At 38.7% G+C, this 26,958-nt stretch overlaps 3 protein-coding genes and 1 long non-coding RNA gene across 4 annotated transcripts; 2 read left to right on the top strand and 2 right to left on the bottom strand.

The window, feature by feature from the left end:
• Positions 1–4,396: 4,396 nt before the first annotated feature.
• Positions 4,397–5,213, top strand: LOC108253316. Its single transcript, XM_017447054.2, has 2 exons — positions 4,397–4,540; positions 4,690–5,213. Exon 2 carries the CDS (start codon positions 4,714–4,716, stop codon positions 5,146–5,148), a length of 435 nt encoding a protein of 144 aa, XP_017302543.1. The 5' UTR covers positions 4,397–4,540; positions 4,690–4,713; the 3' UTR covers positions 5,149–5,213.
• Positions 5,214–5,356: 143 nt separating this feature from the next.
• Positions 5,357–9,126, bottom strand: LOC103516451 (cilia- and flagella-associated protein 44-like). Its single transcript, XM_026828844.1, has 5 exons — positions 9,032–9,126; positions 8,294–8,444; positions 7,673–7,857; positions 6,741–6,986; positions 5,357–5,545 (listed from the first exon to the last, which is right to left on the bottom strand). Exons 1-5 carry the CDS (start codon positions 9,044–9,046, stop codon positions 5,357–5,359), a joined length of 786 nt encoding a protein of 261 aa, XP_026684645.1. The 5' UTR covers positions 9,047–9,126.
• A 3-nt stretch (positions 9,127–9,129) lies between these two features.
• On the bottom strand, positions 9,130–10,176 carry LOC103516450 (cilia- and flagella-associated protein 44-like). The gene is made up of 3 exons (XM_008481415.2): positions 10,051–10,176; positions 9,617–9,767; positions 9,130–9,203 (listed from the first exon to the last, which is right to left on the bottom strand). The coding sequence occupies exons 1-3, from the start codon at positions 10,162–10,164 to the stop codon at positions 9,130–9,132; spliced, it is 339 nt and encodes a 112-aa protein (XP_008479637.1). The 5' UTR covers positions 10,165–10,176.
• Positions 10,177–14,404: 4,228 nt separating this feature from the next.
• On the top strand, positions 14,405–15,329 carry LOC113470427. The gene is made up of 2 exons (XR_003393484.1): positions 14,405–14,572; positions 14,621–15,329. It is a non-coding gene; the product is annotated as an uncharacterized LOC113470427 (long non-coding RNA).
• The last annotated feature ends 11,629 nt before the right edge of the window (positions 15,330–26,958 follow it).

Genomic DNA, 26,958 nt, shown 5'->3' with positions numbered 1-26,958 from the left:
CTAACCACAGGAAACTTCGGAGTCGCTCTAATAACGGTCAGACAAGTTGGGTTGCAAAGTTCCTCCGTTCAATCATGTTTTGGGGCTTTTTTTAGAAGATTTATTTGAGGGAACTGTAACAACGGAGATAGGTATTATCGTCCTAAAATCCAAGAGACAGGACCTTGTCAAAAACGAAACTCTTGCACAGGGATTCTCTTTCCTCCCTCTCTTCAATCCGAAATTGGTTACCTGAAATTTCTCACGTAGACTTCGCATCAAAATTCCCAAGAAATCTGCAATTCTATACAAAATTTTGAAAAGGGAAGACGGAAAGCGACAATCATGTTTTGGGGCTTTTTTTAGGAGATTTATTTGAGGGAACTGTAACAACGGAGATAGGTATTATCGTCCCAAAATCCAAGAGAGAGGACCTTGTCAAAAACGAAACTCTTGCACAGGGACGCTCTTTCCTCCCTCTCTTCAATCCGAAATTGGTTACCTGAAATTTCTCACGTAGACTTCGCATCAAAATTCCAAAGAAATCTGCAATTCTTTACAAAATTTTGAAAAGGGAAGACGGAAAGCGAAAAAAAGTAAAATCGCGGAACAAAAGAAATTTTGCAACCCAACCAAAAGTATACCTGGAATGAGACAGCCCTTTTGCTTCTACTGATTTATTATTCTCATCTGGAATAGGTACAGCTAAGTATTTGCTTATAAATCTACTAATGTCGGACACTCTCGCTGTCGGAATGATTAAGGCAAAAAATCGTCAGACCTAGGTCCGACGAGACAACGGTCTGTCTGACAGAGCTAGGTCTCAAGCTTTTTCTGACACGCCTGGGTCTATCAGATGGTCTGAGCGTGAATATAAAAATACAACAAGTTTTTTTTATAACAACATTTTATTTTTATTTATTACTATGGGAAGAGTGGTATTTCTGTATGCTTTTTTTTTCAAGACTGTTGTCAAATCGGGTGTAATACCAGATAGTTGGATGCGCATATCAGGAGCAGCATTTAATTTTATACTAAACAGATAAAGTTTGTTCTCGGAACGTCTGGCTTTCCTCCTATCCTGTCATTCTTCTCTCTTCGATTTCGGGACGATAAGACCACCTAAGGATGGGTGGTTTATATTGTATGTAGAGCAGTCACACCTGGGGGCTAGGGGCAGGTGCACCCCTACACCTCGGAAAATAAGACGGTCTCCACCTCCTTTTTCTAAGTAGGTAGTTACAGTAAATACAGGGTTTATACGCTTTTCCCGGAATTAAATTCCATGTTCCATGACGAGCAGTCACACCTGGGGGCTAGGGGCAGGTGCACCCCTACACCTCGGAAAATAAGACACTCTCCACCTCCTTTTTCTAAGTAGGTAGTTACAGTAAATACAGGGTTTATACGCTTTTCCCGGAATGAAATTCCATGTTCCATGACTTTTCCAGAAAAAATAAATGAGTATGATACACAAGAAAAAACAGCGAGTGTCTAAATATATCCAAGTCTACACCGTCTATATCTGTATGTTGTTATTCGAGGCCTCTTCAGTTCACCGACAGCCAGACATGGGCGTTGTTCTTTTGAGTCTCTTCCTTATCTTGATCTGAAAATTCCGTTTTTCTATTCCCTGGTATTCATTTTCCTGTCAGCGAGAAGATTTTACATTTTTTTAGGTGGGATTTTTCCAAAATATCTCGCGGAACCCTTGCCGTCAGCTCGCGGAACCCCTAGGTTCCGCGGAACACCAATTAAGAAACACTGAACTAAGCAACATTGCAGTCAGTATTCTGCACTGACCAGACTGTAGGCATTATTCTTTGTGCTAAGGTGGTAATTTCGCATAGCTGTAAACAAAATCAAACCTGCTAAGGTGGTTGCCAACATCCGTGATCATTATTACGATGCAACTAAGCAACATTGCAGTCAGTATTCTGCACTGACCAGACTGTAGGCATTATTCTTTGTGCTAAGGTGGTACTTAATTTTGTATAGCTGTAAACAAAATCAAACCTGCTAAGGTGGTTGCCAACATCCGTAACGGATAGGGCACTACAAGAAGAAGGTGGTAATGTCTCCCTATATGCAAGACCTTAATGCAAGCAGATATTCTGGTAGGTACATTTTGGTTATTTTTACCTACCTACCCAACTAAACAACAAGCTATCATCATAGGGACCTATGTAGTAATAGTAATTAGTAATTAGGTAGTTACTCAAGGAGGTAGGTACCTACTTATTACAAAGTCACCTAGACATCAAGGTTATCAATATGAACTTTATTGAAGTAGGTACTTACATAAGAACACTGAGAAGTTAGTTGAGGAGGCACCAATTGAATTCTATCAGATATTCTGGTAGGTACATTTTGGTTATTTTTACCTACCTACCCAACTAAACAACAAGCTATCATCATAGGGACCTATGTAGTAATTAGGTAGTTACTCAAGGAGGTAGGTACCTACTTATTACAAAGTCACCTAGACGTCAAGGTTATCAATATGAACTTTCTTGAAGTATAGGTACTTACATAAGAACACTGAGAAGTTAGTTGAGGAGGCACCAATTGAATTCTAATTGTGTTAAGCATGAATGATTGTCACAAATGTCAATTCCTGATTAGTGTTAAATTTTTTGGTCTAGACTTGAACTAGCAGATCATGTCCCTCAGATCATGTCAACATGAAACTATTAACCTGATTTTGTTTCCCCAGAAGGTACCTAAGTACCTACCTAAGTACCTACATACCATTGAACTAGCAGATCATGTCCCTCAGATCATGTCAACATGAAACTATTAACCTGATTTTGTTTCCCCAGAAGGTACCTAAGTACCTACCTGTAGGTACCTACCTAAGTACCTACATACCATTTTTTTTTTCCTGACAAGTACCAGATTTTTTCCTAGTAAATAGCATATTTTTTAAGGACCTATGGCCTTGACCATGGATGATTTTTCAATCCTCACTTTTACCCCGTAATTGTTACCTAGCTACATTTTTCCTGTGAGTCAAACAAACAGAGATTGAGTGGGGAGTGCAGAATTCATGGAATAAGTGGCTTCCTGGCTATAAACAGGCAAAATAAATATTTTTCTCTTAATTTTCACAACCAAACGTGTTTGTTCTTAATTTTTCCGAAAGTTTTCAATATCATAGTACGAATAATTAACGATAATTATTATGTTTTGTCCTTCACTACTTATATCTTAAAATATAAATTTCATATTCTCAGCTGTTCAATTAAGTTTAATAACTTTTGCAGAAAATGTGATTACCTACATGTGTTTTGAATAGGTACCTACCTACCTGCTTGCTTACTTTATGTAAGTACATATTACTTTTTTCAATGACAAGGCAAGCTGATCTCACTAAATGGAACTAGAAATCGAGTGATATTCAAGACTTTTCCAAGATTTTTTTCCCACCTCTATAGCTAAGGGCCAGTCTAGTACCTACCTACCTGCTTGCTTACTTTGTGTAAGTACATATTACTTTTTTCAATGACAAGGCAAGCTGGAAAGGAGAAAGTTGCAAATACACACACAAGGCACTTACCTCTTTACATAGAATATTTGGAAGAAAAGATCAGGTTAAACTGTTACAATATAACAATGTACAGACATTCCACTAGACTGCTCAGGTCTCAATATAGAAACAACATTGTCTTGAGGAATGCAACCACATTCCAGCATGCCATTAGCATTAGATATTAGCAAGAACCAGCAACTTCCATGTATTGGCACTAACACAACACTGTCTTTGATTTTATTAAAAAGAAAAAAAAACACCAGCTTAATAAAATAGCTATAAAGCAATTACCGTTCCAATCAAGTTAACGTCCTGAGAAGCAACAAAGTTCCAGTGCAAGAGGGACCGTGGCATTCCCTGATTTGAATATTTTGAATGTTTTAGACGTTCATATTGATTCCGACCGCGACAATCTTTATCGAAACAGATATAGTTTTTCCAGGAACAGCTGGCTTTTTCCTACCCTACCTGCTCTGTTCGATTTCAGGACGATAACACCTCTGACCTTTGTAGTTAAGTAGTTATAGTTCCCTTTATCAAACAGTCAAATTTCTTGTGACTTCTTATCTTAATCATAGCCAAGCAAAAAAAAAGATAATTTTAATTTTTAAATGGAAATTTTTTCACACATAGCCTTGTCGCTTGGAGTGTAAATAAATAAATGAAATGAATTGGAAAAATTATTGGTGCATTGAAGTTTTACGAACAAGTATCAAATCATTTTAAAATCATGCACGTTTGATTTGTACGAGTAAGCTTTTAGTGAACTTTCTTGTTTGAAGATCAGCATCTGAAAATTCTAGTATTAATTTGAAGCCCCACATCATTTTGGGTCTCATCAGAAAACCGTCCGAAGACACTGTTGTTGATTTCCATACATTTTAAAATCATGCACGTTTGATTTGTACGAGTAAGCTTTTAGTGAACTTTCTTGTTTGAAGATCAGCATCTGAAAATTCTAGTATCAATTTGAAGCCCCACATCATTTTGGGTCTCATCAGAAAACCGTCCGAAGACACTGTTGTTGATTTCCATCATGAAACACATGTCGACATTGTTGACGTAACAAATGGCGCCTCCACTAACAAAAATAAATCAGCCCTAATTCTAGTATTAATTTGAAGCCCCACATCATTTTGGGTCTCATCAGAAAACCGTCCGAAGACACTGTTGTTGATTTCCATCTGAAAATTTTTCGCACCATGTCCAAGCTCCCATTCCCCACCCTTCTCCTCTTCTTCACCTCCCTCTTTGTCCTGAGCTCCGGGATGAAGAACCGCTCCAGTCAATTCAATTGCTACAGATGCAAGGGTTTTGATAAGGATTTGAGTAAATGCTCTTTTACTACCCTATGTGTCAAACCCAGGGAGAACTGTTACACTCTAGTGCAGAGCGACGGGGCCAGGACTATTTATACTCGCGGCTGTGGTCACTCCCGGGTGTGCAAGATGGCGAAGCGTGTGGACCTGTACGACCTGAGATATTGCAGCCAATGCGACACGGAGAAATGTAACAAAGAAACCACGTTTACATATTCAGAGCTGGATGTGAGTCACGCTACAAGTACAACTTATGGAGTCACCTGGACTGGGGCCCTGATTATAGGCTTGTGGGTGGGGATTCGTTTCATGCTTTGAGTAGTGGGCGATATGGTAAATGAATATTTGAGCAAAATATAATAAAATTTTAGAATTTTACCTACCTAGGTACCTAAAATTTTTAATTTAACAACTTTGGATGGGTTTCACCAATCTTCTTTTTAGCCAGTCACGGAAGACAAGAACTCGAAATCGAAGAGAGAAGGAGGATCGAATAGGAGAAAGTCAGCCGTTCCGAGAACGAACATTATCCGTTCCGAGAACTCATTGCGGAAATAGGTACCTGGATTGGATGCAGCCAGTTGGCTTCGTTAGTTTCATCGAATTTCATCTTGGCTCCTTCAGGATCTGACAGCTTTTCTTTGAGACGAATGATGAGAAGTTTGATAAGTCCATTAGCAAGACCAGCCACCATGGCACAACCTGACTTCAACGCCTGAAATCGGAGAGAAATTGGATCTTAGAATTGCTTTTGCATTATTTCAATACACATTCTTGCTCTAGTAGGTTTTACTTAAATTCACATTATTTTGGATAGCATGAAAGGGAAATTCAGGCGAAAGCCAAAAGGTGTCTCTTTCAATCACCCCACAGGGGCAGATGAAGGGATCACTTGAATTCACATTATTTTGGATAGCATGAAAGGGAAATTCAGGCGAAAGCCAAAAGGTGTCTCTTTTAATCACCCCACAGGGGTTTATAAAAGGCATGAAAGTTTAGATATTTCCGTGTACGAGAAAATCAATCAGAAAATTTTCGCCCTGATTCCAACCTGCAATACCTGGGTTGTGGGTCAATACTTTTGATCACTAAGTGGTTCAGTGATGCATGCGAAATTGAATTCACATTATTTTGGATAGCATGAAAGGGAAATTCAGGCGAAAGCCAAAAGGTGTCTCTTTTAATCACCCCACAGGGGTTTATGAAGGGATCACAAAAGGCATGAAAGTTTAGATATTTCCGTGTACGAGAAAATCAATCGGAAAATTTTCGCCCTGATTCCAACCTGCAATACCTGGGTTGTGGGTCAATACTTTTGATCGAGAAATTTCTCACCTCGCGTGTATCAATATTACACACAGAGGCATCTTACCTCTACCTTATTGTTACCTTTGAGGAAAGCCATAAATATTTTTACCTTTGTGGAAAGGCATAAATTCTTACCTCTGCGGAAAGCCATCAATTTTTACCTCTGTGGAAAGCCACAGAATACGCGTGATCCGGAAAGGTTGACCATCATGGAACAGAACCAGTTTCTTATCCAGTACCGACCAGACGGCCAGTCCGCCCTGCCAACCAACACCAATTTTTACCTCTGTGGAAAGCCACAGAATACGCGTGATCCGGAAAGGTTGACCATCATGGAACAGAACCAATTTCTTATCCAGTACCGACCAGACGGCCAGTCCGCCCTGCCGACCAACAGCAATTTTTACCTCTGTGGAAAGCCACAGAATACGCGTGATCCGGAAAGGTTGACCATCATGGAACAGAACCAATTTCTTATCCAGTACTGACCAGACGGCCAGTCCGCCCTGCCGACCAACAGTGTATGGCTTTCCACCGAGGAAATTCTTACCTCTGTAGAAAGCCATAAAATCTTACCTCTGTGGAAAGCCATCAATTCTTACCTCTGTGGAAAGCCACAGAATACGCGTGATCCGGAAAGGTTTAGCATCATGGAACAGAACCAGTTTCTTATCCAGTACCGACCAGACAGCCAGTCGCCCATACCGACCTACAGTGACCAAATAGAGGCCACGTGGTGACGGAGCCATGTCGACTATTGGTCCAGTATGAGTGACATAGATCTTCTCGGCCGGACGCAGGTTTGTGGTCACTTCTACATGGAGTTTCCAGAACCCTCCCCACTTATCCTGCAAATATAGAACAGAAAGTAAGTTGTTTTCAACTCATGAGGCGTGAGAAAGATCTAGTTTTCCCATAATATTGTAGGTCATTTCGTTCAGGACAGCCACACTACTGTCACGTTACGTCAAGTGTCAGTGGTAATGTGCTTCTACCTTCAGTCTCCGCAGGTTTGTGGTCACTTCTACATGGAGTTTCCAGAACCCTCCCCACTTATCCTGCAAATATAGAACAGAAAGTAAGTTGTTTTCAACCCATGAGGCGTGAGAAAGATCTAGTTTTCCCATAATATTGTAGGTCATTTCGTTCAGGACAGCCACACTACTGTCACGTCACGTCAAGTGTCAGTGGTAATGTGCTTCTACCTTCAGTCTCCTACAACTAATAGCACCCTAACAGTATTTTTTTCTCAGTGTACCTGTTGTTTACTAATGCGGAAATTAAAGGTCAGTTCCCACTTGTCGTTCCCTACAACTAATAGCACCCTAACAGTATTTTTTTCTCAGTGTACCTGTTGTTTACTAATGCGGAAATTAAAGGTCAGTTCCCACTTGTTCAAAAAAAAAAGTCGTGTCGTACGTAAGTGGGAAGACTCTCATTTAAATTACATTGTCTACAAGGCATTTGGAAAAAAAAAATCGAATGAAACTCACAAGTGGGAACCGCCCTTAAGTCAAATGGAGAAAGCACCCACCTGCCCAAACCACGTACAGTCCTCCGTACCAGGGCTCTCCACAATGTGCATCAGTTGGGCTCCGAAAATCATCTCCTTCACCTCTATCTCAAAGATGGGCTCCAATTCCACAAACTTCTCATCTTCAGGGGGATTAGCCAGATCGATCGTCTGGTAGTTCCACATCCGAATGAAACCGTCTGCGCCTGTGAAATAGGGAGAGGTTAAGTGGAAGAGAACGCTTTACTGAAGGAGAAATGCTACTTAGTGAATCTAAACCAAGGCTTCTTTATGAGGTTTGATAGAGGGGACTATTGGTGAACTACACACACTAACAGTTCAAATACCTACAGAGCAGTTGTCTCTTTGAACTTTGATAATTGGGGTAAGAAGGGTTTTGGAGATATTTTCCTCGGAGGAGTAGATAAATACGTTTTCGTTTAGGTTACCATTTTGTGCTATAAGGAGTTGAAGGTACTACGAGTCCAAGATTTTTTTAAAAGAGGTTTGCGTTTGATAGAGGGAACTAGAAATACGGAGGTCTTATCGTTCCGAAATCGCAGTGAAGAGGACGGTATTAGAGAGAAAGGAAGTCATTTCGAGAACAAACCTTCTCTGTTTTGGCTAAAGCTTGCTACTCACCCACTGTGGTAATTTGTAAGGTTTGTGGATCATAGAGGAACTGCACAATTTGGTCTGCATGACAGGGACGTCTGTTTTTCCTGGACACTTCGATTTTGATCATTCCATCATCCCACACCAGAATGTTGCCCCATTCACAGCCAGAAAGGACCTATTGGACCAATTATAAATTATCTTATATCGTTATATTGTGCTTTGTTTGTGGTAAAGCAGAGCTTTTTCACAATATGTCAATGTTGGTATTTGAACCCGGGAACTTCTGCTTGGCAAGCAAGCGCATTACCACTGGGGTAACCGTGCCCCTTAACTGGGCTGGTTCACACAATGTTGTGATTTTCTGGACTTGGGGTTGGCACATAACTTGTTTTCTACTGAACGTTTCGGGTCTAAATTCCAGACCCGTCTTCATAAGTGTCATTGAAGGTATTATTCCATCATCCCACACCAGAATGTTGCCCCATTCACAGCCAGAAAGGACCTATTGGACCAATTATAAATTATCTTATATCGTTATATCGTGCTTTGTTGTTATTTGAACCCGGGACCTTCTGCTTGGCAAGCAAGCGCATTACCACTGGGGTAACCGTGCCCCTTAACTGGGCTGGTTCACACAATGTTGTGGTTTTCTGGACTTGGGGTTGGAACATAACTTGTTTTCTCATAACTTGTTTTCTAATGGACGTTTCGGGTCTAAATTCCAGACCCGTCTTCATAAGTGTCATTTAAGGTATCCCTTACCTTTTCATCAGGCATGGGGTAGATGGCCAAAATATCGCACGTTGTGGTTTTGCCAAACCTACCGATGACTCCCAACAGTTTCAGACTGGTGAAGGTGTTTACTTCTCTTCTTCAGGGGGATTAGCCAGATCGATCGTCTGGTAGTTCCACATCCGAATGAAACCGTCTGCGCCTGTGAAATAGGGAGAGCTTAAGTGGAGGAGAACGATTTACTGAAGGAGAAATGCTACTTAGTGAATCTAAACCAAGGCTTCTTTATGAGGTTTGATAGAGGGAACTATTGGTGAACTACACACACTAACAGTTCAAATACCTACAGAGCAGTTGTCTCTTTGAACTTTGATAATTGGGTTAAGAATGGTTTTGGAGATATTTTCCTCGGAGGAGTAGATAAATACGTTTTCGTGTAGGTTACCATTTGGTGCTATAAGGAGTTGAAGATTTTTTTAAAGAGGTTTGATAGAGGGAACTAGAAATACGGAGGTCTTATCGTTCCGAAATCGCAGTGAAGAGGACAGCATTAGAGAGAAAGGAAGTCATTTCGAGAACAAACCTTATCTGTTTAGGCTAAAGCTTGCTACTCACCCACTGTGGTAATTTGTAAGGTTTGTGGATCATAGAGGAACTGCACAATTTGGTCTGCATGACAGGGACGTCTGTTTTTCCTGGACACTTCGATTTTGATCATTCCATCATCCCACACCAGAATGTTGCCCCATTCACAGCCAGAAAGGACCTATTAGACTAATTATAAATTATCTTATATCGTTATATTGTGCTTTGTTTGTGGTAAAGCAGAGCTTTTTCACAATATGTCAATGTTGGTATTTGAACCCGGGAACTTCTGCTTGGCAAGCAAGCGCATTACCACTGGGGTAACCGTGCCCCTTAACTGGGCTGGTTCACACAATGTTGTGATTTTCTGGACTTGGGGTTGGCACATAACTTGTTTTCTACTGAACGTTTCGGGTCTAAATTCCAGACCCGTCTTCATAAGTGTCATTGAAGGTATTCCTTACCTTTTCATCAGGCATGGGGTAGATGGCCAAAATATCGCACGTTGTGGTTTTGCCAAACCTACCGATGACTCCCAACAGTTTCAGACTGGTGAAGGTGTTTACCATCTTCCACATTTTGATGTGACCCAGCCCTGATTGAATAAAACGGGATAGGCACCGGACATGAAAAGAAAATGGTGAACTTGATCAAGGCATGATTTCCATGAACGCTTCTACGTCCTCAACGGAGTACTGTTCATAGCTCCGACCATAGTACCGGCCCTCGCAGAAAATCAAGAAATTTAGCTGAGTATTTTTCTGCGATGGTCGATGGTCTCGGCAAGGGTCAATGGTCTATGCCATGGTCGCCGTTGCAGCCACGCACTAATGAGATCTTAAATTAAAAAAAAAAAAAAAAAAAAAAATAGAAACATCGGAAAATACAAAGTTCATCAATGTTTGTCAGTACTCACGATTTCAAGAAGGCGATCTACATATTTGCAACTTTTACCGTTGTGCTATGAGTTCTCGTAAGGGCAACTACAGACACCTGTTCGTCGCCTCCTTCTACCATTAGGCCAGCCATTCACTGTCAGGTAGACCTGACAGGTACACCTGACACCTGATGAGCACACACTATCAGGCAGATCGGACAGGTACGGCTGAAAAGGTCCGTCTGTCAGGTTTACCTGATACCCGATGAGCACACACACTATTAGGTAGACCTGACAGGTACGGCTGAAAAGGTCCGTTAGGTCTACCTGATACCTGATGAGGACACACACTATCAGGTAGAACTGACACCTGATCAGGTCTACCTGATAGTGAGTGGCTGGCCTTAGTGTCGCTGTTGTACCTAAAAAATGTAGGTGATTCCCCATCCGTGGCATAAGCTCCGGCTTTTAAGGATGGGTATACCATTTGTTGAATATTTATTTCATTGAAAGATTTGTACCGAGTAACCTAAATGGAAACTTCATAAAAATAATAATACCTATGATTCCCCATCCGTGGCATAAGCTCCGGCTTTTAAGGATGGGTATACCATTTGTTGAATATTTATTTCATTGAAAGATTTGTACCGAATAACCTAAATGGAAACTTCATAAAAATAGTAATAATATTGTATATCTATAGATTACCTGTAATCCACGCATGTGTATTGTTTGACGCTTCCGCCTCTCAGGACAGAGACCACATTGAAGCTAGGCCACTCATAGATGATAATATCAGGGTTGTGGCCCTTCTCCCCGATTGCAATGTGAGGCTCCGTGTTATTTTTCTGCGGATGATATCAAATATGAAGAGAACGGATACAGTCCAAACCTTGGTATCTACTAATCACTCAACCCAGCGGCTCCGGGTCAAGAGCCAGTGCTCTTGAACACTCGGCCACAGAGGTGGGCACGTTCCCTAATCACTCACCGTTGGTGTCGCCTAATCACTTACCGTAATGCAGCCCAAACCTTGTCCTCCAGACCCACGTCTCAGCTCCACTAGTTTGTCACTAATGTTCAAAATATGAATGAAACAGCCAGACAGGAACACCAGATAGTTTGGATCCGGACAGCAAATGTTGAAATTCTTTCCGCAATCATAACCAAACGAATATCTGAACAAAGTAAGGTTAAGGCAAAGTACAGAGGTCAGTATGAGGGGGACATTCTCTGCCACCTAACCCTTGAAACTCTACGTCAACAAATCCTGATTATAGTTTCAAACCGGGATACTATGTCAATGATGCAAAGTACTTTGTCTACACTTAACTAGGAAGACTACTGAATAAGACAAAGTAATTTAAATGTTCCATCATTATTTACCTGTAAAATTCTGACTGTTGTCAAAGTGAGGATAAACTCCTAGGCTTCGGATGACATTGAGCCTAACCTAACCACGACCTTACTAGGTATGCTGTAGATATATTAGGTACCTACCTAACCTCCTAACTTAATAATTTTACCACCATACCCATTGAAATATTAGCGAAGGTTTCAGAGTGAAAACAAATTGACTGATGGAAGAATAATAACAGGCATCTCATACGAGTAAAAAGCATCAGAAATATGATATTAGACTGATAAGTACCTGACAGTGTGAAATTTAATATTCCGAATTTCCTACCAAAAAACATTGAATTTTCATTTGTAGATACGTTGATCTACATAGGAACATCTTTAAACAGACAATTCATTCCTGAATAAAAATATTTCATGCTTTTTAAAATTTTGTCCTCTTCATCTAAATCTCATTTGTAGATACGTTGATCTACATAGGAACATCTTTAAACAGACAATTCATTCCTGAATAAAAATATTTCATGCTTTTTAAAATTTCGTCCTCTTCATCTAAATCTTTCTTTCCTTCTTCTTGTTCTCTTCCTTTTCCTCGCCACCTTCTTTTCCTCCTTTTTCTTCTTCTTTTCTTTTTCCACCATCACCAACACCTCCTCCTCCTCCTCCTCCTCCTCCTCCTTTTACTTTTTCATTTCCTTATGTAAATTCTCATTCTCATCTAAAATGGAACAACGTGAAAATGAGGAAAACCTCGAAAAAGTACGTGCGTTTTCCAAGCCAAAGTGTTTTCCAAGTCCCCGCCCGCTTTCCACATCTCAATGGATGATAAATGTAAATAACGAAACTTTTCGCAAAAAAGGAGACAAAAAAGAGGACATTTTATAAAAAGAAAAACAATGAGACTGAGCGGGGCGAGGAGGGAGAAATGGAGAAGGAGGGGATAAAGGAGAAGGAAGTTAAGGAGGAGGAGATAGAAGGAGAAGGTGGGGAATGAGGGGGAGGAGAGAAAGAAGAGGATGGAGGGCATTGCTTAAAGGCAAGATGGGAGGAGGGACCAGTGGCGTGGTTATACGTAAATGTAGAACTTTATAAATATACCTATCCATCAACTTCTTGTGCCCCCAAAAATATTTACCACTAGTGGAGGATTAGGTACTTATTTGACAATCCTAAATATTATTCCAAGCCAAAGTGTTTTCCAAGTCCCCGCCCGCTTTCCACATCTCAATGGATGATAAATGTAAATAACGAAACTTTTCGCAAAAAAAGGAGACAAAAAAGAGGACATTTTATAAAAAGAAAAACAATGAGACTGAGCGGGGCGAGGAGGGAGAAATGGAGAAGGAGGGGATAAAGGAGAGGGAAGTTAAGGAGGAGGAGATAGAAGGAGAAGGTGGGGAATGAGGGGGAGGAGAGAAAGAAGAGGATGGAGGGCATTGCTTAAAGGCAAGATGGGAGAAGGGACCAGTGGCGTGGTTATACGTATATGTAGAAATTTATAAATACTTAAAATACCTATCCATCAACTTCTTGTGCCCCCAAAAATATTTACCACTAGTGGAGGATTAGGTACTTATTGGACAATCCTAAATATTGGAATAAAGCCTCGTTTCATAAGAACAAGAATTTTTTACAAGCTGAAAGCTGAACAACAACCGATTGAAGCCCTGAGTTTCTTATGAAAATCTGAATTTGACGATATGATATGACTCCAACTCATTCATTCATCTTCTCTTCTTCACTGATAGAGAGTATTAGAGAGCTGAGCATTTTTGTTAGAAAACAAATTTCAGAAAATTGTGGTTGTTTGCGAACGACCGCACTAAACTCTTTTCTCGCCGCAAATTCAAAGGCACACGTTTCTACTTTCGAGTAAAAAAGACGGGACGGTTTAACAGATGATCTTTTTTTGTCCTGTGCAGAAGTTCTTGTCCCAGTTTTGCATTCCTTTCTTAACATCTTCTTAGTTCTGAGGTGATAAAATATAGTTGCGAAAGACTTAGGTTAAAAGGTCCCAAGGGATCTGTCCTCAGGTAAAATGACTCTTCTCCATTCTAACTACCGCTCTGGGTGGATTCTAAGAGTGTCATTCCATAAAAAAGATGAAAATGCTGTCAAATTCTATCATATACCTTATACTTATCTCATGAAGCGCATGACACACCATCAGGAGAAAAAAAAATAATAAATGGAACAGATGACGAAAAAAAACTGAAGAAGGAGGAGGAAAAGAAGAAGAAGAAGGAGAAGAAAGGACGAGGAGAAGGAGGAGAGAACGTATGAAAAATGGAGTGAAAATATCTATTAGGGGTGGGGGATGTGAATATGATACGATCTGAAGATGTCAAAATATTGCAGATGGTGGAGTGAATAAAATTCATTCGGTTCATTTCTTTCCTATATTGGCATTCTGAAAATTCTACATACCTACCTGAGTAGATAATACAGAACTATACTATGTACTTATGGGTAGGTAGTATTCACATCCTACACAAGTAACTACCAATAGGTACATAAGATGCCTATACTGACGATAACAAGTGCACCCCAAATCTCAAGTCAGGGAGGGAGAGAGGTATACATCGAAAAATGTAGAAATTATTCTATTTTATAAAAATATACTTACTCAATTGAATAATTCTCTTAGTAGGTACCAGTAAAGTCCTATATTGACTAGGCTGGAGGTGTATACGGAAGAGATGGTTATAAATAACAGAATAGGTCATATGATGGTAAAGAGGAAAGGAAAGGTAGATAATATTTTATTTATTTATATTTATTAGAGTGTGCCAACATAGGTAGATAATAATTAATAACATATAATTTTCAAGAGACTAATGCCCTATCTTACCATAGAGCGTTTTCAGTTAATCCAGAATTTAAGAAATACTGGCCTGTGTAAATCAAATGGGTGACGTCAAAGAAAACACTTGACACTGTGTTAACCTGTTAACTCTTAGTGGTAAGATCGGCCATTAAAAGTGAAAGATTATCATTACCCCAGCTTTTAACGTGGTAAAATTCCTCATTAATGCGACTAGAATTTCATAGTTGGGATTCGAACTTGGACCTTCCCACTTTCCCAACCCAACCCGAGCACCAACCATTACCCTATTGAAAGAAATAAAAGAGACAAGAAAGGGAAAGAATGTGGCACAAGGTAATATTTATGGCTCATCAAAGGTAAAATAAGATCAAAAGTTTGAGGAAAAGTGTGTCGAATTACCAGGGCTTGAAATTTGAATATTTTTGAAATAAAATGCTCCTTTCATATTCTGTAGAGAACAAAAACCGAACAATTTTATCTCCCTTTCTTCCTTTACTTTTCTTTTTCATTACCTCGTTCCTCTCTCTAATGTCTTGTTAGGTAAAGATGTGAGCTACAGTGGCGTATTTTCTAATGGGCTGATCTTTCTATTTAGATATCAATGGTGACAAAAGCAAGTTTTGTTCCCTCCATTTTTATGATTTCTTTTCATATTTGAAAACCCTAAATAAATAACCATGTTTGTTCCATCTTACAAATCTATGAGTTAAAATTTAATGTTAATAATAAACTCGTATGTCACTCCTACCATAGAATTGTAAAAGTTACTATAGAACATAAAAATAAGCATCATTCAATAGGATAAGGAAAGTCGTGTGATGTTCACACCAGATTTTTATTAGGAATATTTTATTCAGGAATTCCTTCTTGGTGCTTGGTGACTCTGGTGAGGGCTCGTACATGTAGCCTTCGGCACTCAACTCTGAATTCAAGACATCGACAGCGACTAATGTAAAACTCAATTTCCGTTTTCTACCAAATTGAGCTTTGGCTTTCTAAATCAGATATCATAATGAAGTTTATAAGAATAATATTGTGTAGTTTTTGTTATAACATTTGGGAGCAATTGCTTTAATGTGGAAAGTGGAAATATTACAAAATGGAAATTTTATCCCCACTAGTATCTATTTATTATTCTGCTCAGGCAAAAGAAAAAAAATACATTGCTGTTAGCTGTTAGGAGTAGATACATAGCGGAATATTACTCTATCCTTGAGAACCATTACGTTATCACTAGTTTCACATACTTGACCATCTCAACCATCATGGCCTTTCTTTTCAATCTGAGTTTGAGAAGTCTTTGACAACACCTGCCTTGTAAGCAGTAGGTCTCGGGTTCGATTCCCGACCGGGGCGAACTTTCTCAAAAGGGCTGGCTTTTTCCTATCCTGTCTTCTTTCTCTCTTCGCTTTCGGAACAATGAGATCTTAGCAGTTACAGTTCGCTCTATCAAACTTCTTCTAAAAAGTCTGGCATTTTCTTGCCTTTTATTTCAAACTTTTTTTTAATCTTCGTAAATGTCGTTCGCGCCTATTTGTTTATTAAGCGTTTCGACGTTCCAAGTGGCCATTTTTTCCTCCGAAATTCAATATTTTCTTATATTCTCTTAAAAACGTCTCAACAAACAAAAGATTATGTTACTTGAGGTTTTTAACCAGAAAAAATTCGCCCTTGGAAAATGCTTGATGCTTGTGAACTTTATTTCTTAAGTAAATTAATGGAGAAAGAAGCAGAAGACAAAAGACTAGGTAGGTACTTACTTTACATTGGCAATTGAATTGCACAATTGGGACTCTAAATCAAATTTATACCTACCTACATATAACTGTTATGTATTATTTAGTTATGTATTATTAAAGTGCATTTAACATAAACGTATAATAAATAGATACTTACATGTAGACATTAATGTTAAGCAACGATGAGCACATATTTTTTTTTTTTTTTTTTTTTCAACAGAAAGCGCTCCTAATAATACGAGTAGGTTGGTAATATTCATCTAAAAATTTCAAACTTTGCAAAATTAATTTTGTTGTTGATAATTTTATCATTAATATTATTGTTAATTTCGATATTATTAGAAAAGTTTCAGGGTGATTGATATTAAATAGGTATACCTACCTAGGTACTAGGTAGAAAAGTTAGTAATTTTATTAATATCTAGATAGGTATTGATAACTTTCTACTACCTACAGAATACAGAAAACTGAGAAAAATGGCCTGGGCCACAATCTGTGATTTTAAACTCGGTTCAAGTTCAATTCTTGGATTAATCGATCTCATTGGTTGATTTCAAACGTTGTAGCCAATCAGGTTCGTTAATATGAGAGTTAAACATGAACAACCGAGTATGAATTTTGTTTATGGCCCCGGCCATAAAGTAGAACCTCGATTACCTATTTCAACTTTCTATTATTTCAACTCCAAAATTCATTGTTTTTTCTATCTTTCAAAGGATATCCTATTTTATCAGAGGAAAAGATCACAGAAAGTGATCATTGCAACCTCGATCATTTCAACTATCTACCCCCGGTCCCAATTGGTTGAAATAATGGAGGTTCTACTGTACCTATACCTGTGATAAAACCAATATTTTATACTTGCTTAAAAGGATGTACCTTTGTATCTTATTCAAAGGTGAAGGTTAGATATTTTTAATATTAGAGAAACGTTGCATTCCTGTGGGACTGACGGGAGTATTCCAGACATACGATATTATTATTACTATTAGGTATTATTTATTTATTTGATTTTTGAAGGGTATTTACGCAGGTTAGGTATTGGTACTCGGTACTCGCAGGTTTAAAGTACGCTACATAAATGGGAAATCAAACTCGAGTTTAAACAATAGAAGATTCTCATAAAAGTTATAAAATTCAAGTAGGTACCGACATACCTAGGTAGGCATTTACAAGTCTAAGTACTTACATTTTATTATTTACTGCCCATAAATTATTGTAGATGGGTATAGGTACTAGGTAGGTATTACGAGTCTGTAGGTAGGTAGGCAGGCACAATTTCGTTCTCCTATTTAGATTGAGATTTGAGGTGGGTACCAATTGGGAGACCCAATCACGCATGAAATGTCAAAATGGCAATAGATGAACTGGAGTTTTATCGAAAAATCAAAGCGCTTTCCATTATTTTAAATGGGCAATAAACGTTTGGGTCCTTGCTCCCTTTACAGTTTCATTCTCCTGAATTTGATGTTCCTATAATAGTATTCCTACCCTACCATCTATCTAAACTGAATCATTGAGTTTCTGTTGAGGGGATACTTTAGCTGACGGAAAAAATGTATTCATCCATAAATCTGTCATGGTCATTTTGATTTTGAAACTTTTCTACTAACTTTTAGTGACCAATTTTTAGTCAATTGAGTAACATGTTTTAATTGAATTCCAACATGTACATATGCCCAATATGCCCATGAGTATCTCTAAAGGTCGTATAAAGTGAAAATTAAAAGACTTTGTTCTTACTTATTTTATTCGTTAAATAATTACCTTACCTTATTCATCCTGTCGGTTAAGACTAAAAACTCCCATTATGACAACAGCAGTTACTCAGGAAGAAAGTTAGACCACCATAGAAGCTGGTAGGAATAAATTAGTACCATAAAACTGTGGATATTTCAGTTATTTCAGGCACGAGTGTTTTTTCTACCTAAGTGGCTTAGCCGCTTTTTGTTGTCTGGTATATTTAAATAATTAAAACAAAAACAAAAAATGCACCGTTAAAAAATTAACGGTTTTATTGCAACAGAGGCAGAAGAAGGCTCTCAACAAATGGCTCCATGGAGATTTATTATTATTTACAACTTCTGTGCATTATGCAGCTTTTTTCTAGTGCTAATTAAAATAGTATGTTTGCCATTAAAGTGAAGGACTTAATTTATTATAATGCTCTTTTCTTTCCAAGGGCCTACGCTAGAATGAATGGTGACAAAAGATCAGATACTCGTATACCTACATACCTATAGGTATTATAATTTATCAACCTATCCAACCCTTGATGGAAAATGACTTTTTTAACTCTGTCGAGGTAGTTGTACCTTTTGAATTTTATATTCAAAACAATGGAGCAGTTGCAAATGGGTAAAATTATAAATAAATGGTCGATTCCTATGTAAAAAGTTGGGAAAAATCCAAATCTGAGGTCAAAACTCCGAAAAAAAATAACTGTAAAACGTCGAAAATTCAATTTTTATTTTCCGTTCTAATGAAAGAGTTCAAATATGTGTGACGTCAGATTTTACGCAGTTGTTTTTTTCGTCCGTTAGGTAGCGCCACTATGCAAGCGCGCTAGCGGAGGAGCAGAAAGAACTGCGCAGAAACGTATGCGCACAAAAACATTAATGCGTTGCCTGCGAGGGAGCTTTCATCGCCTACGGAAGCGTATAGTGACGTCAAAGTTCACGATTTACCGGCATTTTTTTAATCGATTTATCTCGGGATCTAGAAGTCGTAGAAGAAAAAGATTCCGTTAGTCCTTGTCAAAGTTCACGATTTACCGGCATTTTTTTAATCGATTTATCTCGGGATCTAGAAGTCGTAGAAGAAAAAGAAAAATCCCGTTGGTCCTCATTTTTCCTGCTCTATGACATTGAAACATCACCCAAGTAAGCGCAACTGATTTATTGAAGAACTTTTAAAGTACCTAGTGTTGTGGAGATCTGGTTACCTGGGTTGGTAGTGGTAGGAGATTCAGAAAAACTTCAAATAATGATTCTTTTAGAACCGAAAATGGCATGTACTTAAACTTGTGCCGACATAGGTATCTTGCTCTGTGTGAATGGAAAAAATCTCTGGTACAGCTTAGGAAACGCCAAAATCTATATAATCTCTTGGAGGGTTTCAGCAGTCATTATATATAAGTTCTGTGGGTCAACTTGATACGGAGAACAAAAAGGCAGATATATTTTGCAGAACTTCAAACTTTCTTTGAAGTTCTGCAAAATATATCTGCCTTTTTGGTTCTCCGTATCAAAAAAAAATCTATATAGGTAAATAAAATTGTAGATTTGTCTGTGGGTACATTGCTTAGAATCGTGAAATTTTTAGTTATTCTCACTCCTTATCCTTATGCATCCCCGATTCCAAAAATCACATTAGAAAAATTTCCGTCTGTCTGTCTGTTACGCTAAAAAGACCTTTGGTTGTCCTCTTTTCACACAAAAACGGCTCGACCGATTTTGATGAAATTTTTTGTGGTTGTTAAGAAAAGAACTCAGGGTGACATAGGCTACTTAAAATTGTCACATTCCATCCTCTCTCCGTTGTTACAGTTCCCTCTATCTAATATCTTCAAAAGAAGCGATTTTTTTTCTATCGATCTATCCTGTACCTATCATTAAATCATTATATCAAAAACTAGACAATATTTCATGAATGTACGTATAATAAAACTCGCACTTCGTGCTCGGGAGGGGGCTTCGCCCCCCTCCACCCCCCGGGGGCTTCGCGTGTTCGCTACGCGGGGTTGCGTATACGGTCGCGCTGCGCGCTCCCGGGGCTTCGCGGGGTGTGCATGAGGTCGCGCTTCGCGCTCCCTTGGCTTCGCCCCTGAAAACTAATATCGTCCCTGAGTCTTGTCTCGAAGAAATGAAAACTGAAAACTAAAAGCGAGAGCAAAATATTAAACGTAGGAAAAGTTTTGCTGGCCTCAAACTCTGTTCCCTGTGTATTTCTTATGGGGAACTTAAAAAACGTCAATATCTCGGGAACGGTTTGGAATTTCGGGGGTTTTCGATTTTTCCCAGTATGTACAAAAAATAAGGAATCCAATGGTGAAAACCGCATCTTCCTAGCACATCTAGAAGTGGGTTAGAATTAGTATGAGTGAGTGAGTCAGTCAGTCAGTTACACAAGGGGCTGTATATATTTAGGATTTATATTTCATGAATCAACCTACCATTCTATGCTCTTACAAGCTTCTATGCTAAGACCAAGGGTTCAAAAGTTATGCAAGTGTATTCAAACTTCTGGTACACGCTGTATAGTACAGAGCCCTTCACTCCCACCCTTCATTCTCTCTCACCCCTATTTCTCTCTACATAATATATTATATACCTATAGCATTATACTCTATAGATATACATTCACCCCCACTCCCAATACCATCTCACCCTCCCTATATACAGGCAACCTCCCCTCCCTTAACACCCCCAGCCTACTGCACAGTTCTGTAGCGGCTCTGCTAATAATTTACCCATGAAACACACTCCTGTATCAATATTAGCCCTTCTGTCAAAAATGAGGTCTGGCCCCAGATCTTTTGCATGTTTGAGCTAATTTTTTTCTAGGATCACATAATCGTGGAGTCATGAGACTTCTTTAATTCCTCAAAAAACATCTATTGTTTAATGGATATGACAGTGCTCCCGTATCATAATAGTAGTGGCTTAATAAATATAAAAAAAACTCTTGACTTTTAGTTTTACAAATTTAATATATTTCATCTACCTATACGCGTATTTCGAGTGTTACCCTATTCTCAAGATGAATTTAGTATCATCTTGAGAATGGGGTAACACCCGAAATAGTAGTGGATGTGACAGTGCTCCCGTATCAATAGTAGTGGATGTGACAGTGCTCCCGTATCAATAGTAGTGGATGTGACAGTGCTCCCATATCAATATTAGTGGATGTGACACCACTCCTTACTCGCTGTTGTTGTTGTTGTTGTTTTGGCGGCGTTACCTTTCGCCGAATGGTAATAGCAGGAACAACCCCCCCACAGCAGAGTTCACATGCTGAATTCATTTGGACACGGATAAGTAAGGAAATTAGTAATAAAAAAAGGTATAAGGGACGGACTATTGTATTCGCTTCGGTGTCGTCTGTCTGTCGGTCGGTCTGTCTGTCCCCATAGAAGTACTTATCCAAAGGATTTTTTTCACATTTTCTCACACAAATGAGCTCTGATGTTGAAATTTGTCGCGACGACCTATGAACTCAAAGCGAGAAAGTTTTAGATATAATATAACACTTCAGTCGATAATTTTTAAGACCGGTTTTAGCGTCACCTGTGTTAAGCTACGCCGAGAAAGGCCAATAAATGGATGGGTGACTTAAACATTGTATTGGGAATAAAGGGAGAACGGGCTCTAGTCTTGATTTTAAATCATTACATGAAAGTAAAATCAAAAAATCAAGTCAAGAATAATAATAAACTGAATATTAAACAAATTAGGTATAGGTACATAGGTACCTACTGATTTTCTCTAATCACGATCGAATAAACTATACGGGCTAAAAAATTCCCGGAGGGACGGGCCCTGTTTGTTCACAACTAAAGGCTATACGACCTATAGTTTTGTAGACAGGAAAAAAAATGCACAAAGGATTTTTGAATATTTACAAAGAAGTTCGAAATTTGTAAAGAATCTGAAATCTAAAAAAAAAGTCATTCCATATTATTCAGGACTGATTGATTTTTTTTTTCTCCTTTGAGTTCTTGATTCTACTTTATTATTTTGTTACAATGTCGATTATGTCATAAATTTTGTATCGTTTTGGATTGGTTTGTTCCTCGAATTCCACCTTCTATGAAGTTTGTATAGAACATTTTTACACGATTCACCACCCCCGGATCGACAGGTTTTGGACATTTTTATTGCCTATTGGTTCGAATCCCTTTTCAAACAAAACTTTGAATTATGACTAGCAGGTACCTACAGCTAGGTATACCTATGTATTTCTTCTTCCCTGTATCCTCTATTTCTTATGTGTAGAACCTGCAAGGTATAGATTCATAGAATTACGTTTCAATGTCTACTGATAGAGGGTGGATTTAGGTCTTCTATACTCCTCAGAAACCTACCACTCACGCTCAGACGGTCCGACAGACCTAGGTCCGAGCAGTGTCAGAAAATAAGCTAGCAAGTTTGAATTCAGTTGCCATTTTGTATGGAATATGGTGTGAAGTGAGGCCACAGCAGACAGAAGGCCGATCCGTTTTGTATCGAAAATGTCGGAGTTAACCTCCGCCGTGTTTAGGGAAAATTTCATGCTCTGTGTCTTTTCTTTTCATTTATAGCTCTCTCTCTTTCCCATCTGTAATTTGAGCACTCCCTCCTCTTCTCTTCATTTTCTATTTTCGTCAGATCTTCTTTCTCTAATGTAGGTATATACGTCTATCTACTATTTACGTTATGTATCGTTGTGGAGGTATCTGTACCTATAGGTTCAGACCAGTTGATAATGCGCTTATTCTCTCTCCCCTTCTCCTATATACTTTCCTCTGCGCTCTGCGCGCTTTCTCTCTCTTTTCCTATATTTACCTCTACTCTCTCTGTTGCCCTATAGCCTGTCATTCTCTCTCTCCCTGTAGTCTTGCTCTCTCTTATTTCTGTTTCGTACATTTTCTCTCTCCCTTTCTACCTAAACAATGCTTCCTCCTCCCTTCGCTGTATTTCTCTCTCTCTGGTGTGAAGTTTTACTATAGGTAAGTACTTAATATCTACCTATAGTAGAACAGATATACAACTTCTCTTTTCAGTATTACGTAGCTCTCGCTACCTATCTATTGATAGCTAGGTAGATATACTCTGTAGTACATTTCATGAAATCTACCATGAAAAACTAAACACTGAACTCGCCAATGCACTGCAATATATCTGTCAGCTTGTTTTTTGCTTGAAGAATTTCTCGCTGGTTAAGCAGAGAATTTTAGGCTCGGATCATCAATAACCAGGGAACAGGTCCTTTATATTTCAGGCTTGGATCCTGGATCATCAAATCATTTGAACATGAAACATGAGTTTCAGTATACGGTCTGGTCCGACCCTGGAGAAAAAGTTAGGTATCTACATACATATTTACATTTACCTGTACCTTATATTATATCGTATACATCAGTAGGTACCTAGCGCTACCTAGGTACTTTGTAAAGTTTTTAGGTTCTCGCTAAAACTGTTCCATCCTGTATAAAATTATTCTATTCAGTAGGTCCTAGGAGTAGGCAGGTTCTAGATAGAATTGTGTCACCCGGTATATTCTAGTACCTAGGTACCTATTATAAGGTTCTAGGTATAGAACTCATTATAGGTTCGTTCCAGTCTAATTCTTATACGGGGAAAATTTCGTTTTCATCATCATGCTTCATTTCCAATAAAACCAAATACTATATACTATATAGGGTTTCCCATAGAACCAAATACCTATATAGGGTTTCCAACGTTTCCAAGAGAACCAATAGGTAACTATAATACAGGGTGTCAAACAGATATTTAAGGAGAAAACCAATCATTAGAATTAGCTATCTCACTACTTTTCCAAATATTTACACAAGTAAAGATAGTAAGGAGGAATGGAAAGAAATGCTTTTTTAGGCAAATTATGAAGGGGACTCGGTTTTCTCGCTTCATTTATAATCAGAGTCCTTCAAACGTCATAATGTCATGATATCATACTAAAACGTCATATTTAGCTTTTTTGGGGAAAACATCATAAAACGCCGAATTTTCTAAAATGTCATAAAAAAACGTCATATTTTAGGCATTTTGAGCCAAAATTTACGAAAAAGTCCTAAAAATATCTTACATTTTTTAGGCATTTTGAGCCAAAATTTACGAAAAAGTCCTAAAAATATCTTACATTTTTTTTTTTTTTTTGCCTGAGCAGCGACGATACTTATTGCCTGAGGAGCGCCGATAGTCACTTTGTCGATTGTCGCCCTCTGGTGGCAGGTGTTAAGAAGCGCTTCAGGATATCTTTCTTTTGTTTACTCTTTGTCTACCTAATTGATTCCTGTTGAAATTTGATTAAAAATACCTACTCTCGGCTAATCTACTTTTAGTATATTGGGTTATGTGTAGGTATTTTTGAAAAATAAACGTCATATTTGACGAAAATAAGAGTCATATTTCACGAAAAATAAACGTCATAAAGTCATATTTTTAGAGTCATATTTTAAGAAAAATAAACGTCATATTTGAAGGACTCTGTTTATAATACATAATTTATCTCTCTTCTTCTCTCGCACATAGGTTGGTAGCTACTATTTTTAAAAAGTTTTCTTGTGTAAGTGAGAGAATCACTCTCTCTCTCTCTCTCTCTCTCTCTCTCTCTCTCTCGCACTCACTCGGTCTCTTTTACACATATTCTCGCTCGCTCTCACTCAAAATCATTCTCTCTTTTTCTCGCACTCTCATTCTCTCTCACAGTCATTCTCGCTCTCTCTCAGAATCATTCTCTCTCGCACTCACTCGCCTTCTCTCTCTCTCTCTCTCATGCCGTCGTTCTATTCCCCTGTGGATTTTAATCAAATCCCCCCCTCTCCATGTCTCTATACCTCCTCTCTCTCTTCCCTTTCTCCTTCATTTTCTCCCCTCTTCCTCTCTCCTATACTAATACCCCTCCTCCCATTCTTCCCTCTACAGTTTATACAATAATATATTATACATACATATATATACATAGCTCTATAGTCAACTTCTTTTTTCACTCCCTCCCCCCTCCCCCTCTCTGGATTTCTCTCCCACCCTTATATTTTCCTCTATACCGGATGTCTCACAAGTTCCGTTCATCTCAACGTTTCCCACGTGTTTCGCTGTTTTTCCCGGATACCTACAGGAAAACCATAGGAGAAAGAGAAAGCCAGCCGTTCCGAGAACGAACATCGTATCGTGTAGCGTTAATTTATTTCTGTTAAAGCAGAGCCTCTTCACAATTAACCATGGCAATATTACCTACTGAAGTAGTTAGGACGGTAGGTACATAATTAGGTCATCAAATCTCTTTCCATTTGTTTAAATGGAAGCAAATCATACCGATTGGCAAATGTCGAGTGAGTGGAATCGCACCATAATGTAGAATGTAGATACTTGGAAGATGTGCTACCTACTTGGGTCGCGGCTTCCCGCCCGGGGCAAACTTTATCCTATAAGGTTCGTTTTCAAAACAGCTGACTTTCTTCTAACCTGCCCTCCTCTCTTCGATTTCGGGACGATATCTAATATCTCTTCTCACACAAATGAGCTCTGATGTTGAAATTTGTCGCGACGACCTATGAACTCAAAGCGAGAAAGTTTTAGATATAACACTTCAGACATTTTCTTTCAATCAGCAATCTGCGCTCGCTCTCACTCGCACTCAAGCCACCCTTTGTCACGTTTCCTAGTCCTCACCCCTTCTCTCTCTCTCTCTCTCTCTCTCTCTCTCTCTCTCTCTCCTGCTTTATAATTTTCCAACCCTTTATCTCTCTCTCTCTCTCTCTCTCTACTGAAACTATTTTCACAGAACTGCGTTGCTTTGCGTGCTCTCTCTCTCTCTCATTCCATTTCTCTCTTTTCCTCCCCTCGGGTTGAAGTTCAAAGCATTCCTGAAATTCTCTGCGCGCTGTTATTTCGTGGGGGAAACCATTTAGATACCGAAAATAAGTCCAAGACCTTGGTTCGAATCCCAAATATAAACATGAAAATTAGTCAGGAAAGTATTTTCAATTCATGAAAACGGCAGGTAATGAAATGAATTGGACTTGAAACATCGACCAACTGTTTTTCTACAACTAAGTAGGTATCTCTACCTAGGTACCTATGGTCTGGGTACTTTAGCGTCACCTGTGTTAAGCTACGCCGAGAAAGGCCAATAAATGGATGGGTGACTTAAACATTGTATTGGGAATAAGGGGAAGGTACCTATGGTCTGGGTACTGAACCTAAAGATCTAAGGCTGTGTCCTCATCCGCACATAGTCTACGACCGTTGATCGATCATCGACGAGACGAGGTAAATCTAGGTATGTTGTCTAGGCAGTGTGGACAGTTTCAGTCGACATTGATCGAGTCGATAGACTAAATGTGGATACAGCTTACTACTATACCTACCCTGTATAATAGGTACATTGCTGTTGGGACTTAGAAACACCCGGTATTTTATCTTTGACATTTCATGCCCCTTCCTCCCCATTCTCTTTCCGTCTCTCTCCCTCATGTTCTACACTAAATGAATAAATGAAATATTTATCAACAGTAAAACATGAATGCAATATAATTATAACTACCTAACAAAGGTAGAACGTGACAGACTCCATAATCATTCTTGCAAAAATTTAATTTAACTTTTCTCAAGGTACAGACACATGATTTGGATTTGACCATATCCCAACCCAACTCACTATATTGGGATACAAATGTCTCAAGTTACACTCATTAATCTGCTTGTAAACTAAATTACACAAGAGACTGTTGTACAAGTGAACTTGTGCAATATTGGTTGCAAGTGGACACTAAAAGGATATAGCCAAACAAGCAAGGTTCATTTTGAAATGTGTACCTACATCTATACTTATGTACATAGTCTACAGA

This window comes from Diaphorina citri, unplaced genomic scaffold, assembly GCF_000475195.1.
Source record: "Diaphorina citri unplaced genomic scaffold, Diaci psyllid genome assembly version 1.1 scaffold1572, whole genome shotgun sequence".
NCBI classification, from domain to species: Eukaryota; Metazoa; Arthropoda; class Insecta; order Hemiptera; family Psyllidae; genus Diaphorina; species Diaphorina citri.
This window is presented reverse-complemented; position numbering and strand designations above follow the sequence as displayed.